This window comes from Leopardus geoffroyi, chromosome C3, assembly GCF_018350155.1.
Source record: "Leopardus geoffroyi isolate Oge1 chromosome C3, O.geoffroyi_Oge1_pat1.0, whole genome shotgun sequence".
NCBI classification, from domain to species: domain Eukaryota; kingdom Metazoa; phylum Chordata; class Mammalia; order Carnivora; family Felidae; genus Leopardus; species Leopardus geoffroyi.
Genome location: NC_059338.1, coordinates 28,893,391 through 28,909,577, shown reverse-complemented (window position 1 = coordinate 28,909,577; position 16,187 = coordinate 28,893,391). Strand labels below are relative to the sequence as shown.

Sequence of the window (16,187 nt, the reverse complement as noted above, 5' to 3'; positions counted from 1 at the left end):
ACACTTGGTCTCGCGGTTGTGAGTTCAAGCCCTACGTCGTATGTAGAGATTGCTTAAAAATAAAATCTTTAAAAAATAATAATAAATGAAAACAAAAGGTTGAAATCTTCTGGGTGTGTGGATGAAAAAAGGGAACATATGAACCAGATTGGCAACCTCACAAAGACCTAACTGCATCATCCTTTCAGATTAAAGTATGGACAGCCAACCCCCAACAGTTTGTTGAAGATGAAGATGATGATACTTTCTCCTACACTGTTAGGATTGCAGCTCAAGACCTATTGCTTGTAAGTGGGTTCCCTTGATACTTGAACCAGAATATCCTAACCAATCACTTGAACGTTCCCTCTTCTTTGTAGACAACTAACCCAAGTTGAGCAGTGTTATTGAGTGACTTTATCTTAGACTTCTTTGAGGATAATAAAAGAGCTTCTCAAATGAAGTTTGAGACTCGGGAATTCCAAAGTCATTCCTGCTGGTTTTGGTTTACAAGTAAATATTAGATGTAAAAATTGTGCAAAGGATAAAGTGTTCTAATAAGGGTAATTGAATCAGGAACATTCAGTTTAATTCACTCTTAAGCCAGAATCTGTAGCATAAACTAGATGTTGGCAAACATTTTTAAAAAATTAGATTACTGAGAGATGAACATCCAAACAAACATCTGCTGTTTTCTTTGGCTCTCACTAGAGCATAGAATTGTCTCTGGGTCGAAGTTGTGTGAAGAAACTGCCTCTTGTGTTCTGTTGGGTGAGAGGTTCTCATTATTAGCGAACTCACTTCTCATTAACCTTTAGTATTTCTTTTTTTTTTTTTTTTTTTTAATTTTTTTCAACGTTTATTCATTTTTGGGACAGAGAGAGACAGCATGAACGGGGGAGGGGCAGAGAGAGAGGGAGACACAGAATCGGAAACAGGCTCCAGGCTCTGAGCCATCAGCCCAGAGCCTGATGCGGGGCTCGAACTCACGGACCGCGAGATCGTGACCTGGCTGAAGTCGGACGCTTAACCGACTGTGCCACCCAGGCGCCCCTAACCTTTAGTATTTCTAAGGCACCTATGAAAGATCACAACTAAGTTTCGTTTCGTAGATTAGCCTTTTATTTCTACAGTCAAGCTCCCAGAATAAATAAATAAGCTTCATTCAAAGCTGAATTAATCATTGCTCACTTATACTCTGCTCAGTATAGCCAGAGAGCTTTACATTTTGTTAGCTTTCCAAGCCTAGGCACTGTAGAAATACTACTTTAATTCCATTAAAGACCCTGAACTAATAAGGGTTATATTTTTAATATGCCTAATTGGGACTTGGCATGTATGTGTGAATGAGCGTGAACCATTGAGTTTGCAATTAAATTTGCAGTTTGCAATTAAGATGGGTTTAATTGCACAGATAGGTTTATTAGCCCTCCCCTCTCTCCCTAGGCTGTGGCCACTGATTTCCAGAATGAGAGTGCAGCGGCCCTGGCTGCTGCAGCCACCCGGCACTTACAAGAGGCTGAGCAAACCAAAAACAGCGGCACCGAACACTGGTAAGAGTGAGCAACTGATACTTGACTTAGGGACATGTTCTGGGCATCAGATCTGAGGCAGATCCTTGCTTTGAATCATGTGTTTTAAAGCCATCCTCCCAACCTTAAAATAATTGGTTAAGATGCTTTTATTGTACCCCTTGATTCCGAAAGCCTTGAAGGGAAGGACCTTTACTTTGTTTTTAATTAGAAAAATCTGTTATTAAATTTCCCTGTTTTCAGCTGTAGGTTTAGATTAGAAGGGCAGATAAATGTCCCTTTTGGGTCAGATTGTGCTGGACTACCCATTCATGCTTCTACTTCCTTCAGATGTCTTTTTGGCAGTGTAGTTTGTTTTACCAGGCTATGGTATCACTTTTGCAGGTGGAAGATACATGAGGCATGCATGCTTGCCCTTGGCTCGGTGAAGTCCATCATCACTGACAGTGTGAAGAATGGCAGGATCCATTTTGACATGCATGGGTTCCTGACCAATGTCATCCTTGCAGACCTCAACCTCTCAGGTACATTTTAGTACAATGCCAGGATTCACGCCTGTCATCAACTCAGTTATATTGTTCATTTAGATAGGTAGGCCAGATATTCATGTGTCCTTAGGGTGGAAAATTCTTTCCACCCTAGAGCTTGAACTCATCTAAACTTCTAACACAGCCTAGAGACCGTGGCTCAAGCTTTACCACCAAAGATACTAATAGTGCCACATTCATAACTTTTCCACTCCTGTTTACTTCCCTTCCAAATCTGTGCTCACATTTATGGATGGTTTTGGCTTTGGAATAGGATGCAGATTTGGTTGCTGTACCTTGAGAACTTTGGCTTGAGTTCTGTCATTATTAAGTCCAAACTACCTTTAGACAGTTTATGTCAGTGTCATTCTTCCTGTTTGTTTCCTGTCTTTTTTCTAAAACTTTATTCTTGGCCAATATCCAGATAATTAGAATGTTCCCTTCTTATGTTCATGTTAGCTACTTGCCTTAAAAAAAAAAAAAAGTAGGCTCTACTATATTAGATTTATTTCTCCAGCAATATAGAGCAGTGATTAAGAATCATCATTTCTCTCTTTGCCATCTTCAGCTACATTGTTTCTGCCTATGCCATGTCTTATTCTGATCCTTAGAGACTTCCCCCATTACAAAAGGTCATCTTTGCTTTGTCCAAATACGTAAATCACGGGACATGTGGCATTGTTTGCTCTATTCTCAATCCGTTCACTTGCCTCTCACTCGTAGGCTAGCCGTTTGAGTAGCTGAAGCCATTTGAAAGCATTCTACTCTGACTCTAAATAGGTAATCTATTATAAGATATGTGTGCCATCACCTCCATTCTCTGAATCACAGAATTAAAGTGGTTGAACATCCAGAGCTCAGACCCATTGGGAATATCCTTTTTCATTCTATACTTAACTTACGCTGGTGAATATGGTTTCTTTTTTCATACTAGAATATAAGGTGTCTGAAAATAGAAATCATGTCTAATACATGTTTGTATCCCTCAATGCTTTGCATATAATAGACATTTCATAATTATGTGTTGAATGAAAGTGTTCAGAGTTCTCACATCCATCAACATATTTTTTATAGAATTTACCCTGGTAAAGAACCTTCAGAAATTCGTGGAGACTTGAGAATATTTACAATTGAGACAGTTGTCCTGCCTACAGTTAAAAACTTTTCTGCACCAGCCATTCTCAAGCTTTCTGGTGTCAGGACCTCTTTGCTCTCTTAAAAATTATCAGTGGTCCGAAAGAGATTTTTGTGTGAATTTTCTGTGTCAATATTTAACATATTAAAAATTAAAACTGAGAAGTTTCTAGAACACAGGAATTGCAAGCATACATTTCATTAGCTGTCAGAGCTGTGGTGTCAGCACATCAGATGACTTCTGGAAAACTCCACTGTACACTTGAGAAGGAGTGAGAGTGAAAAAGATGGATAATGTCTTGATATCACTATGAAAGTTTTAACTTTTGGGACTCCCAAGAGTCCCTAGACCATACTTTGAGAGCTGCTACTCTGTATTACATAAATTAGTATGTATTTTAAATTATATGAATGGCACAGGTTGTTAGGTTCTGCTCAATAATTCTCATCAACTACATGTTTACAAGTAAGTAAGTTAAGCCCTGTGACGAGCTGAGTAAGTATAGTCTCTGTCATCAGGCAGGTTATAGTAAGCGGGGGCAGGGGTGGGGGTGGGGAGGCAGTAGTCCTTACACTGGTGGCTGGAATATCCAACAAAATATGCTACATGTAAGAAAGCTAAAGACATAGGATTACAGCAGCACAGAGATAGTTAGGATTACTTTAGCCCAAGAAGTCAGTTCGGTTATGCAAGTAGCAGTGAATGTGTTGGCCTATATACAAGGCACAGAAATGGCAAAGTAAGATGTGAGTTGCTGGGAGGGGTGTATGGTTGAGTTTAGAAGTCATAAAGGGAAATCACAGGTAATGCTAGTCATTGACCTCAGGGGGTGTTGAATATAAGGCTTAACTAAAATGGTCTTTATTTGGTAGACTATGGAATTTATTGATAGATACTAAATAATGACAGAACTATGATTTACAATGTTCCAACGATGGTCCAAGAGTAGGAACAACTGGCAATGGAGAAGACATTTAGAGGACTAACTAGTAGTGCAGGTAAAGGATAATGAGAGCTAGGGATGGGAATGAGGGAGGTAAGTCTTTTTAGCCTAAGAATATTCAATATCTACTTTGCAAACAGTGCAAAGTGAAACTGGGAAAATGATTCTGTACCAAAGGTCATATATTTGCTTTTATCTTATAAGGTCATGCTTTTTCCTTAAGTAAGTGAGAAAGGGCAAGTAACAGAACCTTTTTATTGTTCAACCCCTAATTGGTCTCTCTTCCTCCCAGTGTCTCCTTTTCTCTTGGGCCGGGCACTTTGGGCTGCCAGTCGGTTCACTGTTGCTATGTCTCCTGAATTGATCCAGCAGTTTCTACAGGCAACAGTTAGTGGTCTTCATGAGACACAACCCCCATCCGTTCGAATATCTGCTGTGAGAGCCATCTGGGGGTGAGTACACCACCTTAGGGTGTTACGCGCTACTTAAGAGAAAATTACTCAAAGTAGAAGTCCCAAACAGCATTTGACCAGTAGATTATGTTGCTTAGAAATTTCTGATGAAGATCTCCTACAAAATGGTGAGTGGAGAGGGAAAGAAACCATATCAGGAACGTGGCATCAAGAGATAAATAACATGCATAGGATTGCACATTAAAGAATTATAGAAGTAGGATTAGAGCCAGGTCATTTTGTTGATTGATTTCTCTGTATTTGAAGTTAAGTTTGGGATAATGTAGTCTAGAAACACTGCTTCTTTTTTCCCAATTTTACCTCTTTTTCACAGCCAGTATACTAGTTGCTCAGCTAGTCATTTATTTATATTCCTACCAAGATCAGATGGAGCATTGTTGCTTTAACAAACATATTAAAGTCCAAACTTAAAAGTCTCAGTTGAATCCTAAAAACTACCTAAAATCCTAAAAGTACAAAATTCATCTTCTACCTATCTGCACTGTCTTCTTACCTTTTGAAGCAGAGATTGAGATGCTGTGCATTATATATGTCTTTAGAAAGCATTGAAGGGAAATGATGTAAGCCAGATAACTGAATAAGACGCCCTTCACTAGTGTCTCTCCCTCAACAATAACTTGGCATCTCATGGTGGACAACATGTCTTTGTGGGAGCTGTGAGACCCAGAGAGGAGACTGTGAAACCCCAGTGCCATCCAAAAACAAGGAGAGCCATTTTGAGAGGATGGGCCCACACCCCAGCAGCCGATACACCAACCCTAGCCCTGGCTGTAGCCTGAGACACAGCTCCATGTCCTTGAGGGCATGGCTACAGCCCCATTTGGCTTGGATTCTATCACCAGCATCACACACTAAGTACCCAGGAGAATTTTACCCAATTGTGTGTTGCATAATAGGAATACAGACCTCAATCCCAGATGTGGACCCTGAAGTAGCCCATGAACTGGCTCCACTCCCTTTCAGCTGTGGTCCTGGAGAACACAGATTTAGACAATCCACTCATGGATGAGGGAACCTCTGTGGAAGTTCAGGAGTCCAACAGAGGAATTCCAGCATACCACTGGGGCAGAAGAGTCCAAGATTGGACACTTTGAAGGGGTCAGTCAATAAAGACTGGAGGAAGTAACTGTTACTTCACTTGTGAAGACAGCAATACAAGAAAGACTTCAAGGAACATGAAAAAATCAAAGAAACATGACACCACAAAAGGAACACAATAATTTTCTGGTAACTGACCCCAAAGATAGAAATCTATGATATACCTGATAAAGAATCCAAAAGAGCTATTTTAAGGAGCTCAGTGAGCTATAAGAAAACAGAAAAACAAATTGATGAAATCAGAAAAACAATACATAAACAAAATGAGAAGTTCAACAAAGAAATCATGAAAAAGAACCAAGCAGAAATTCTGGAGGTGAAGAATACGATGAATGAAAGAAAAAATGCAACAGAGACCATCAACAGCAGAACAACTCAAGCAGAGGAAAGAAAGAACCTGTAAGGTAGAAGACAAGACCTTGAAATTACCCACTCAAGGAGGGCAAAGAATAAAGAATGAAAAAGAATGAAGAAAACCTATGTGAACTTTGGGATACCATTAGGAGAAACAATCTGTGAATAAATTGGAGCCCCAGAAGGAGAGGTAGAAGGGGGCAGAAAGCTTACTTACAGAAATAATGTCTGAGGGACACCTGGGGTCACTCAACAGGTTAAACGTCAAACTCTTGATTTCAGCTTAGGTCATGATTTCATGGTTGTGAGATCAAGACCCACATTGGGCTCTGCACTGAGAATGGAGCCTGCTTGGGATTCTCTCTCTTCTTCTCTTTCTGTCTTTCTCCAAATAAATAAATAAACATTAAAAAAAAAGAAAGAAAGAAAAAGTGTCTGAGAACTTTCCAAATCTGAGGAGAAAGTATACATCCAAGTTCATGAAGCTAATATTTCACCCCCAAATTTCAGTTTAAAGTGATCTCCAATATACATTATAATAAAACTGTCTAAAATCAAGTGGATTTTAAAGTAGAAAGAGAAAAAAATGTTCTCTCATACAAGGGAATCCCTGTAAGATTATCGGCTGATTTTGCAGTAGAAACCTCACAGGCCAGAAGAGAATGGGATGATATATTCAAAGTACTGAAAATAAAAACTGCCAACCAAGAATATGCGGCAAAGATGTTCTTCGGGAACAAAGACAAGATAAAGTGTCTCAAACAAAGCTGAAGAAATTCTTCACCACTAGACCTGCCTTACAAGAAGTGCTGAAAGGAATTCTTTAAGCTGAAATGAAATTAGTAATATGAAATATACTACACATTGGTAAAGATACATATATAATCAAATTCAGAATGCTCTAATACTGTAACCTGGTGGTGTGTTAAACACTTAACTCTAAAAGTTAAAGGACAAAATAAATAGCTAAGTAACTTGTTAGTGAATATACACTATAAAAAGTGAAATTGTGACGTCAAAAACATGAGAGGGAATAAAGGGTAGAACTTTTGTATACAATCAGAGTTACCATTGTGAAATAAATGGTTATATCTATAAATGTTTTATGTAAGCCTTAGAATAACCACAAAGCAAAAATCTACAATAGACAACAGAATCAAAACATTCCACTATGGGAAATCATAAATTCACAAAGGAAGACAGCAAGAGAGGAAGAAAGGAACAAGGAATCTACAGAAGAGGAAATAATAAAGTGGCATTAGTAAGTCTTTACTTATCAAAAATTACTTTCAATGTAAATGGATTTAAATCTCTAATCAAAAGTCCAGAGTAGCTGAATGGATTTTTAAAAAGACCCAATTTATATACTACCTACAAGAGACTCCCTTCAAGACACATATGCTCAAAGTGAGGGGATGGAAAAACTATTCCATGCAAATAGAAACCAAAAGAAAGCAAGGGTAGCTGTATTTTTATCAGATAAAATAGACTTTAGCTCAAAAGCTGAACAAGAGACCAAAAAATATTGTTAGGTAATGATAAATGAGTCAATTCATCAAGATATAACAAATATATATACATTTGACATTGGAGCACCTAAATATATTAAGCAAATACTAACGTCTGAAAGGAGAAATTGGGACACCTGGGTGCCTCAGTCAGCTCAGGTCATGATCTCAGAGTCATGGGATCAAGCCCCACATTGAACCCTGTGTCAGGCTCCACACTGACAGCACGGAGCCTGCTTGGGGTGTTTCTCTCTCTATCTCCCTCTCTCCCTCTCTCTCTCCCTCTCTCTCTCCCTCTCCCTCTCCCTCTCTCCCTTTCTCCCTCTCTCCCTTTCTCCATCTCTCCCTCTCTCCCTCTCTTCTTCTCTCCTTCTCCCTCTTCCTGCCTCTCCCTCTCCCTCTGCCCCTCTTCCCTGCTAGCATGTGTATGTGCTCTCTCTCTTGCTCTTTCTCATAAAATTTTAAAAAAGAGGGGGGCGGGTGGGGAGGAACAGACAATAATATAGTAATCGTAGGGGACTTCAGTACCCCACTTTCAACAATGGATAAATCATCCAAACAAATCAGTAAGGAGATATTGGCCTTTATACTTTTGACTACAGGCACCTAATAGATATATACAGAGTGCTCTGTCCAACAGCAGCAGAATACACGTTCTTCTCAAGCATGCATGGAACATTCTCCAGGAAAAGTCATGTGTTAGGTCACAAAACAAGTCCTAGGAAAACTATCTTTTCCAATCACAGTGAAATGACACTAGAAATCAGTTACAGGAGGAAAACTGGAAAATTCACAAATACATGAAAAATAACCACACACTCTTAATCCATGGAAAGAAGAAATAGAAAAATAGAAAACTGTCTTGAAATAAACAAAAATGGAAATATAACATACCAAAACTTATGGGATGCAGCAAAATCAGTTTTAAGAGGGAAGTTTATAGAAGTAAACCTACATTAAGAATAAACAAACAAACAAAAAAAAATCTCAACCAAACTTTACATCTCAGGAACTAGAAAAAGAACAAACTAAGCTCAAAGTTAACCATAGGAAGATCAGAGCAAAAATAGAGACCAGGGAAATAATAGAAAAGACCAACTAAACTGAGCGCTGTGTTTTCTAAAAAGACAAAACTGACCTACTCTAGCTAGACTAAAAAGAAATGAGAGGAGAACAGCTATAAAATCAGAAATGAAAGAGGAGACATTACAACTGAATACCACAGAAATGAAACGGATCATAAAAGGCTACTATAAACAATTACATGCCAACAAACTGGACATCTGGAAGAAATGGAGAAATTCCTAGAAACCTATAGCTAACCAAGACTGAATCATGAAAAACTAAATAATCTGAACAGACCATTAACAAGTAAGTTATTGGATCAGTAATCAGAAACTTCCCATAAAAGAAAAACCAGGACCAAATGAATTCTACCAGACATTTAAAGAATTGATACCAATCCTTGCTCAGACTTTTCCAAAAAACTTAAAAGGAGGGAGCACTTCCAAACTCATTTTATGAAGCCAGCATTATTCTGATACCAAAACTAGACAAGGACAGAACAAGAAAACTACAGGCCAATGTCCCTGATGAATATAGATGCAAAAGTCCTCAGCAAAATACTAGGAAACCAAATTCAACAGTACATTTAAAGGATCACACACTATGATCAAGTGGGATTCATCCCTGAGATGCAAGGATGGTTCGACATATATAAACCAATAAATGTGATATACCACTTAATAGAATGAAAGCTAAGAATCATATGATTATCTCAATAGATGTAGGAAAAGCATTTGATTAAATTCAATATCTATTCATGATAAAATCTTTCAACAGTGGGTATAGTAGGACCATACCTTAACACAATACAGGCCACTGTGACACATTCACAGCTAACATCATACTCAACAATGAAACTCTGGAATCTTTTCCTCTAAGATCAAGAATAAGACAAGGATATCTGCTCTTACCATTCCTATTCAACATAGTACTGAAAGTTTTACCTAGAGCAGTTAGGAAAGAAAAGGGATCCAAATTGAAAAGGAAGATATAAAATTGTCTCTCTTTGCAGTTGTCATGATATTATAAATAGAAAACAGTAAAGACTCCACCAAAAAAACTGTTAGAACTGACAAATGAATTCAGGAAAATTATAGGACAAAATATGCAAAACTTGGTTGCATTTCTAATAATGAAAAACATTTTTTAAAACAATGCTATTTATAATTGCATCAAAAACAATAAAACATCAAAGAATAAATTTAACCAAGTAGGTGAAAGATTTATACCCTGAAAACTATATCACATTGAGTTGGGGCACCTGGCTGGCTCAGCTGGTTGAGCATGTAACTCTTGATCTCAGGGTTATAAGTTTGAGCCCCATGTATGGCGTAGAGATTACTTAAGAATAAAATCTTTTTTTAAAAAAGAAAACTATAGACATTGAAGAAGGAAACTGAAGAAAGCACAAATAAATGGAAAGGTAATTCCATGCTAATGCATTGGAAGAATTACTGTTAAAATGTTCACACTCCTCGGGTGCCTGAGGGGCTCAGTTAGTTAAGCATCTGACTCTTGACTTCAACACAGGTCATGATCTCATGGTTCATGAGATCAAGCCCTGCATCGAGTTCCACAATGAGCGCGAAGCCCACTTAAGATTCTTCCTCGCCTTCTGCCCCCCACCCTGCACACGCACACTCTCTCAAAAAATAAAGTTCACACTCCCAAAAACAATCTACAGATTCAGTGCAATCAAAATCCCAGGGACATTTTTCACAGAGATAAAACAAATAATCCTAAACTTTGTATGGAATCACAAAAGACCCTGAATGGTCAAAGCAATATTGAGGACGAACAACAAAACTAGAGGCATCACACTCCCTGATTTCAAACTAAATTACAAAATTGTAGTAGTCAAAACAGTATGGTATTGCCATAAAACAGATACATAGATCAGTGGAACAGAATGGAGAGTGGAGAAATAAACCCACACATATATAGTCAATTAATTTACAACAAAGGAGCCAAAAATACACAATAGGGAAAAATATAGTCTCTTCAATAAATGGTGTTGGGGAAACTGGACAGCCACATGCAAAAGAAAGAAACTGGACCCTTATACAGTACAACAAAGTAAATTCAGGTTAAAAATTTGAATGTAAGACCTAAAGCCATGAACCTCCTAGAAGAAAACATGGAAGTTAAGATCCTTGGATTGGTTTTGTCAGTGGTTTTTTGAATCTGACACCGAGAACAAAGGCAGCAAAAGCAAAAATAAATAAGTGGGACTACATCAAACTAAAAAAGCTTTTGCACAGCAAAGGAAACCATCAACAAAGTGAAAAGGCACCCTATAAAATGGGAGAAAATGTTTGTAAATCGTATATATCTGATAGAGATTAATATTAAAAATATGTAAGGAACTCAATAGCAAGTAAAACAATCCAGTTAAAAAATGGTGGAGAGACTGAATACACACTTTTCCAAAGAAGACATAAATGGCCGATAGGTAAATGAAAAGGTGCTCAACATCACTAATTATCAGGGAAACGCAAATCAAAACCACAATGAGATAACACCTCACACGTGTTAGAATGGCTGTCATCCAAAAGGGACAAGATAACTGGTGTTGATGAGGATGTGAATAGGGAACCCTTGTGTACTGTTGGTGGGAATGTATATTGATTGGTAAAGCAGTATATGAAAAACGTGGCGGTTCCTCAAAAAATTTAAATAGAACTCCCATATCATCTGACAGTCCCACTTTGGGGTATATATCCGAAGAAAATGAAAGCAGGAGGGGCGCCTGGGTGTCTCAGTCGGTTAAGCGTACGACTTCAGCTCAGGTCATGATCTCACAGTTCAGGAGTTTGAGCCCCGTGTCAGGCTCTATGCTGACAACTCAGAACCTGGAGTCTGCTTTGGATACTGTGTCTCCCTCTCTCTCTGCCCCTCCCCCACTCGTTCTCTCTCTCTCTCTCTCTCTGTCTCTCTCTCTCTCTCTGTCTCTCAAAAATAAACATTTTTTAAAAAACTTTTTCTTAAATGAAAGCATCTGGAAGAGCTGGCACTTCCCTTGTTCACTGCTCATTATTTATACTAGCCAACATTATGGGAACAGCCTAAGTCTGTGTCAGCGGATGAAGGGATAAAGATGTGGTATACATATGCAACGGAATATTACTCAGCTCTGAGAAAGAAAGAAATTCTGCCATTTGCAACAACAATAATGGACCTTGAAGGCATCATGCGAAGTGAAATAGAGAAAGACAAATACTGCATGGTATCACTTATATGCGGAACCTAAAAATTAGAAAATAGTAGAAAGTGGTTGCTGGGAGGTGGGGGAAATAGGAAGAGGTTGATAAAAGGGTACACTCTATAAGGTGAACAAGATCCGAGGATCTAAAATAAAATGTGATTATAGTCGATAACACTGTGTTGTATAATTGAAATTTGCCAAGAGAATAAAAACTAAATTATCTCACCAAAAAAAAAAAAAAAGATATATGAGGTGTTGGATGTGTTAAACTAGATGAGGGGAAACCTTTCCCAGTGTATGTATATATTAGATCACCACAGTGTACCCTTTAAATAACTTATAATGTTACATGGCAATTGTACCTCAATAAAACTGAAAAAAATTAAGTTAAAAAATTTGTTTATATTACTTTTATAGTCAGAAAATTATGTGAAGAGGGGCGCCTGGGTGGCTCAGTCAGTTGAGCCTCCGACTTCTGCTCAGGTCATATCTCACGGTCTGTGAGTTTGAGCCCCACGTCGGGCTCTGTGCTGACAGCTCAGAACCTGGAGCCTGCTTCAGATTCTTTGTCTCCCTCTCTCTCTGACCCTCCCCTGCTCACGCTCTGTCTCTCTCTGTCTCTCAATAATAAATAAAGTTTAAAAAAAAATTTTTTTTTTTTTTTTTAAAGAAAATTATGTGAAGAAAACTTTCAAAAAAATAATGTTCAAGTCTCTAACTACATGGGCAGCAATTTGCTTGAAAGGTAAAGCAGAGCTCTCTGGAAAGGTGACAAAAGTTTTGAACACCAGAAAAATGGACACTCATACATGTTTATAAAATTTTATATGATCTATCAAAGGCTGGATCTCTTGACGCCATCTCTGGATCACAGGTTAAAAATTGTCTTATGAAGGGATCTTGGCTATTCTTACCTTCACAGCCAAGATTCTCCAGTTGGTCATTTCCCTATTCAGCTTCCCAACCAGTTACAATCTGGCTTATGTCCTTATGACATCACTGAAACTGTTCTTTCTAATTCACTAGCAACCTTTTAATGGTCATCGTACCACCTTTGCTTTTCTTCTTTTGCCCTGGTTTTAATTTATTCTTCCGTGTCTTAACCTATGTAATCATTGCAAACTGCCTGAAATCATTTCTGAAACAAGGTATTGATCAATAAATACTTCTACTTGTGTCACATTTCTCATATCATAGCTAATGCCAGCCTTTCTCCAGAGCTCTAAAGTAACATATCCTCTACTTAATTAATACCATGGTAGATATCTTATATAAGTATCTTAAAATTAACACATCCACTCCTGAGGTTACTACTGACCGCCTCCAAGCCTGCCCTACATGTATTCTCTGTTTTAGTAAAAGAAATTGGTACTTTTTTTTTTTTTTTTAAGAATCAATACCTTTAAGGGGCGCCTGGGTGGCGCAGTCGGTTAAGCGTCCGACTTCAGCCAGGTCACGATCTCGCGGTCCGTGAGTTCGAGCCCTGCGTCGGGCTCTGGGCTGATGGCTCAGAGCCTGGAGCCTGTTTCCGATTCTGTGTCTCCCTCTCTCTCTGCCCCTCCCCCGTTCATGCTCTGTCTCTCTCTGTCCCAAAAATAAATAAACGTTGGAAAAAAAAATTTTTTTTTAAAAAAGAATCAATACCTTTAAATCTTAAGGAGATCTTGTATTTCCTGTTTTAGTAAAAGTGGAGATCCCAGATCTCTGCCTTTTAGATCTTGGTTCCTTAGCTTTTCATTTCTTCTCCTACTGCTACTACCCTAGCTTGTATTCTCAACTTCTTGTGCCTGAAGTGCTGCAGTAGGTTCCTAACTGATGTCTCTGCCTCCAGCCCCCACTGCTGTAATTTGTATTATTTTAGCTGTCTAACTGCTCTTTATAAAGCAAAAGCCTAATTATTTTTGCTCCTACAATAAAATTCTCATGGCTTCAGTTGTGCTCTTCAAATTGAGATACAGGTACCCCAGAAGAAAGTCATAGTATGCCATGTGATACATGAAGCCACAGGATAAATCTATAGCATCTTCTTGGGGTGTCAGTTTCTCTTGAAGACTTTAAGGGAGGGCAAAGAAGGTATTAGGAATAATCTGTAAAAGACTTGGAGATACACTAGCTTCCAAAATAAAGTCTAACTTCCCTTAGCATAAAGTCTAACTTCCCTGCTTCCCATATGATCTGAGTAGATGGTACAATCTTTTTGATCTACCAGAGTGTATAGGTTCAAGTTCTTTAGAAGGGGACAGTAACTATGAATTATTGGAGTGAAGAAGCAGAGGGGGGGAGGGAGGAGGTAGAGTACAACTGAGTACTTGGTGGAGAGATGAATGCAAAACCTAGTGTAAAGAGTTGAGAGCTGACCAAGGCCAGATGACAGATCAGCTCTTAAGAAAAGAAAAAGTTAGATCAGAGCAAGGTGGAATTGAAAATCAAGGTGTTATGGACTAAAAACACAAAAAGTCTATGGACAAATCTGCGATCAAAGCCCACGCTTGTACTGTTCATTATGGACCTCCGAACCCCTCATCTGACACAAGTAATATGGTTGTAAAACCACTTAAACAAATGGGGAAAAAACATTTATTGAGTACCTGCGGAAGGCCTTGTTTCTGTACTGGTTTCTTTTAACATAGAGAAAGTGTCTGTTGACTTTTATTGCCATTTTGAAGATAAACAAAAGACTCGGACAATATGTCTTTAATTCTATTACATTGGACATGGTAAGCAGCATCCAGTAAATATTAATTGAATAGAGGTGAATAAAAACTTTAAACCCTACAAATAGTATACAAACTTTAGTACACAATTTTCCTATCATGCACAGATAGTATTCAAATTTATTGCATAGAAGATCTATACAAATTGATCTCAAAACTACTCCAAAAAATACAAAATTGTTACAACATGAAAGTTAGTGTACTAAATAACAAATGTGTTGGAAAAGATGTTAAAAAAACACTATTCGAAAAATAGCAGGAATAGGGGCACCTGGATAGCTCAGTCAGTTGAGCGCCTGACTTCAGCTCAGGTCATGATCTCATGGTTTGTGACTTTGAGCCCCACATCAGGCTATCAGCTGTCAGCACAGAGCCTGCTTCAGATCCTGTCCCCCTCTCTCTCTGCCCCTCCTCCACTCATTCTCTCTCTCTTTTCCTCTTTCTCAAAAATAAATAAAACTTATATATATATGTAAGTTTTATTTATATGTACATATGTATGTGTGTGCATATATATATATATATATATATATATATATATATATATATGAATGTGTGTGTGTGTATATATATGTGTGTGTGTAAGAAAAATACCAGGACTATATATCAGAATCTGAAGGATGTGATTAAAGCAGTAATCTAAGGAATTACAAGGCATTAACATCTTAATAATTTGGATATAATAACATACATGACAGTGAGAGAGGGATGAAAGTTTAAAAGAAATAGCAAAAACCAAAGCAGAAATAAATTAGCATAGAGATGGTGGTGCTGATATTTACAAACTATGCCACAGAAAGATGTAAAAACTAATTCTACAAGTAGCTTCATAAAGCTACACGTAAAAATGGTGTAACGTGTGATAACAATTGGAAAAACCAGGAATTGAGGGATCCACTTGTGAGTAATTCTTGCTTTTCTCTCTCTCTCTCTCTGTCTCTCTCTCTCTTTCTCCCTCTCTAGTTATTGTGATCAACTGAAAGTCTCGGAGAGTACCCACGTGCTTCAACCCTTCCTCCCCAGTATCCTGGATGGCTTAATTCACCTAGCAGCCCAGTTCAGCTCAGAGGTCCTCAACCTGGTGATGGAGACCCTATGCATCGTTTGTACAGTAGACCCAGAATTCACAGCAAGCATGGAAAGCAAAATCTGTCCGTTCACCATCGCCATTTTCCTAAAGTACAGTAACGGTATGCCACCAAGACCATGTGTTATAAGGGACACCAGTGGTGGTGGCTGGTGAATTTAAGTGCAAATTTTCCCTGGGTCTGATGGTCTTAGGCATCTAAATAAAGACTGGCTTTCACTTAGCAAAGAGGAGAGCTGTGCTGTAGCTACAGGAGCACTAAAAAGTAGAATGCTGGGGTGCCTGGGTGGCTCAGTCGGTTAAGCATCCAACTCTCGATTTCGGCTACAGTCATAATCTCGCAGTTGGTGGGTTCGAGCCCCACATCAGGCTCTACGCTGACAACGTGGAGACTGCTTAGGATTTTCTCTCTTTCTGTCTGTCTCTCTCTCTCCCTCCTCTCTTCTTCCCCCTCTCCCACTCTCCCTCTCTCCCTTCCTCTCTCCCTCCCTCCCTCACTTAGTCTGTCTCACAAAAATAAATAAACGTGTTTAAAAGGTAGGATACCTATTCTTTTAACTCTTAACT

General features: G+C 38.5%; 1 protein-coding gene across 1 annotated transcript in view; it reads left to right on the top strand.

Annotated features, from left to right (window-relative positions):
- The window catches only part of IPO9 (importin 9), a 56,439-nt gene that overhangs the window by 29,222 nt on the left and 11,030 nt on the right, over nucleotides 1-16,187 (top strand). Inside the window, exons 11-15 of the mRNA XM_045456520.1 lie at nucleotides 189-287; nucleotides 1,426-1,532; nucleotides 1,896-2,035; nucleotides 4,409-4,568; nucleotides 15,497-15,723. Of these exons, the coding sequence (XP_045312476.1) occupies nucleotides 189-287; nucleotides 1,426-1,532; nucleotides 1,896-2,035; nucleotides 4,409-4,568; nucleotides 15,497-15,723 (733 nt within the window). The remainder of the gene's footprint in view (nucleotides 1-188; nucleotides 288-1,425; nucleotides 1,533-1,895; nucleotides 2,036-4,408; nucleotides 4,569-15,496; nucleotides 15,724-16,187) is intronic.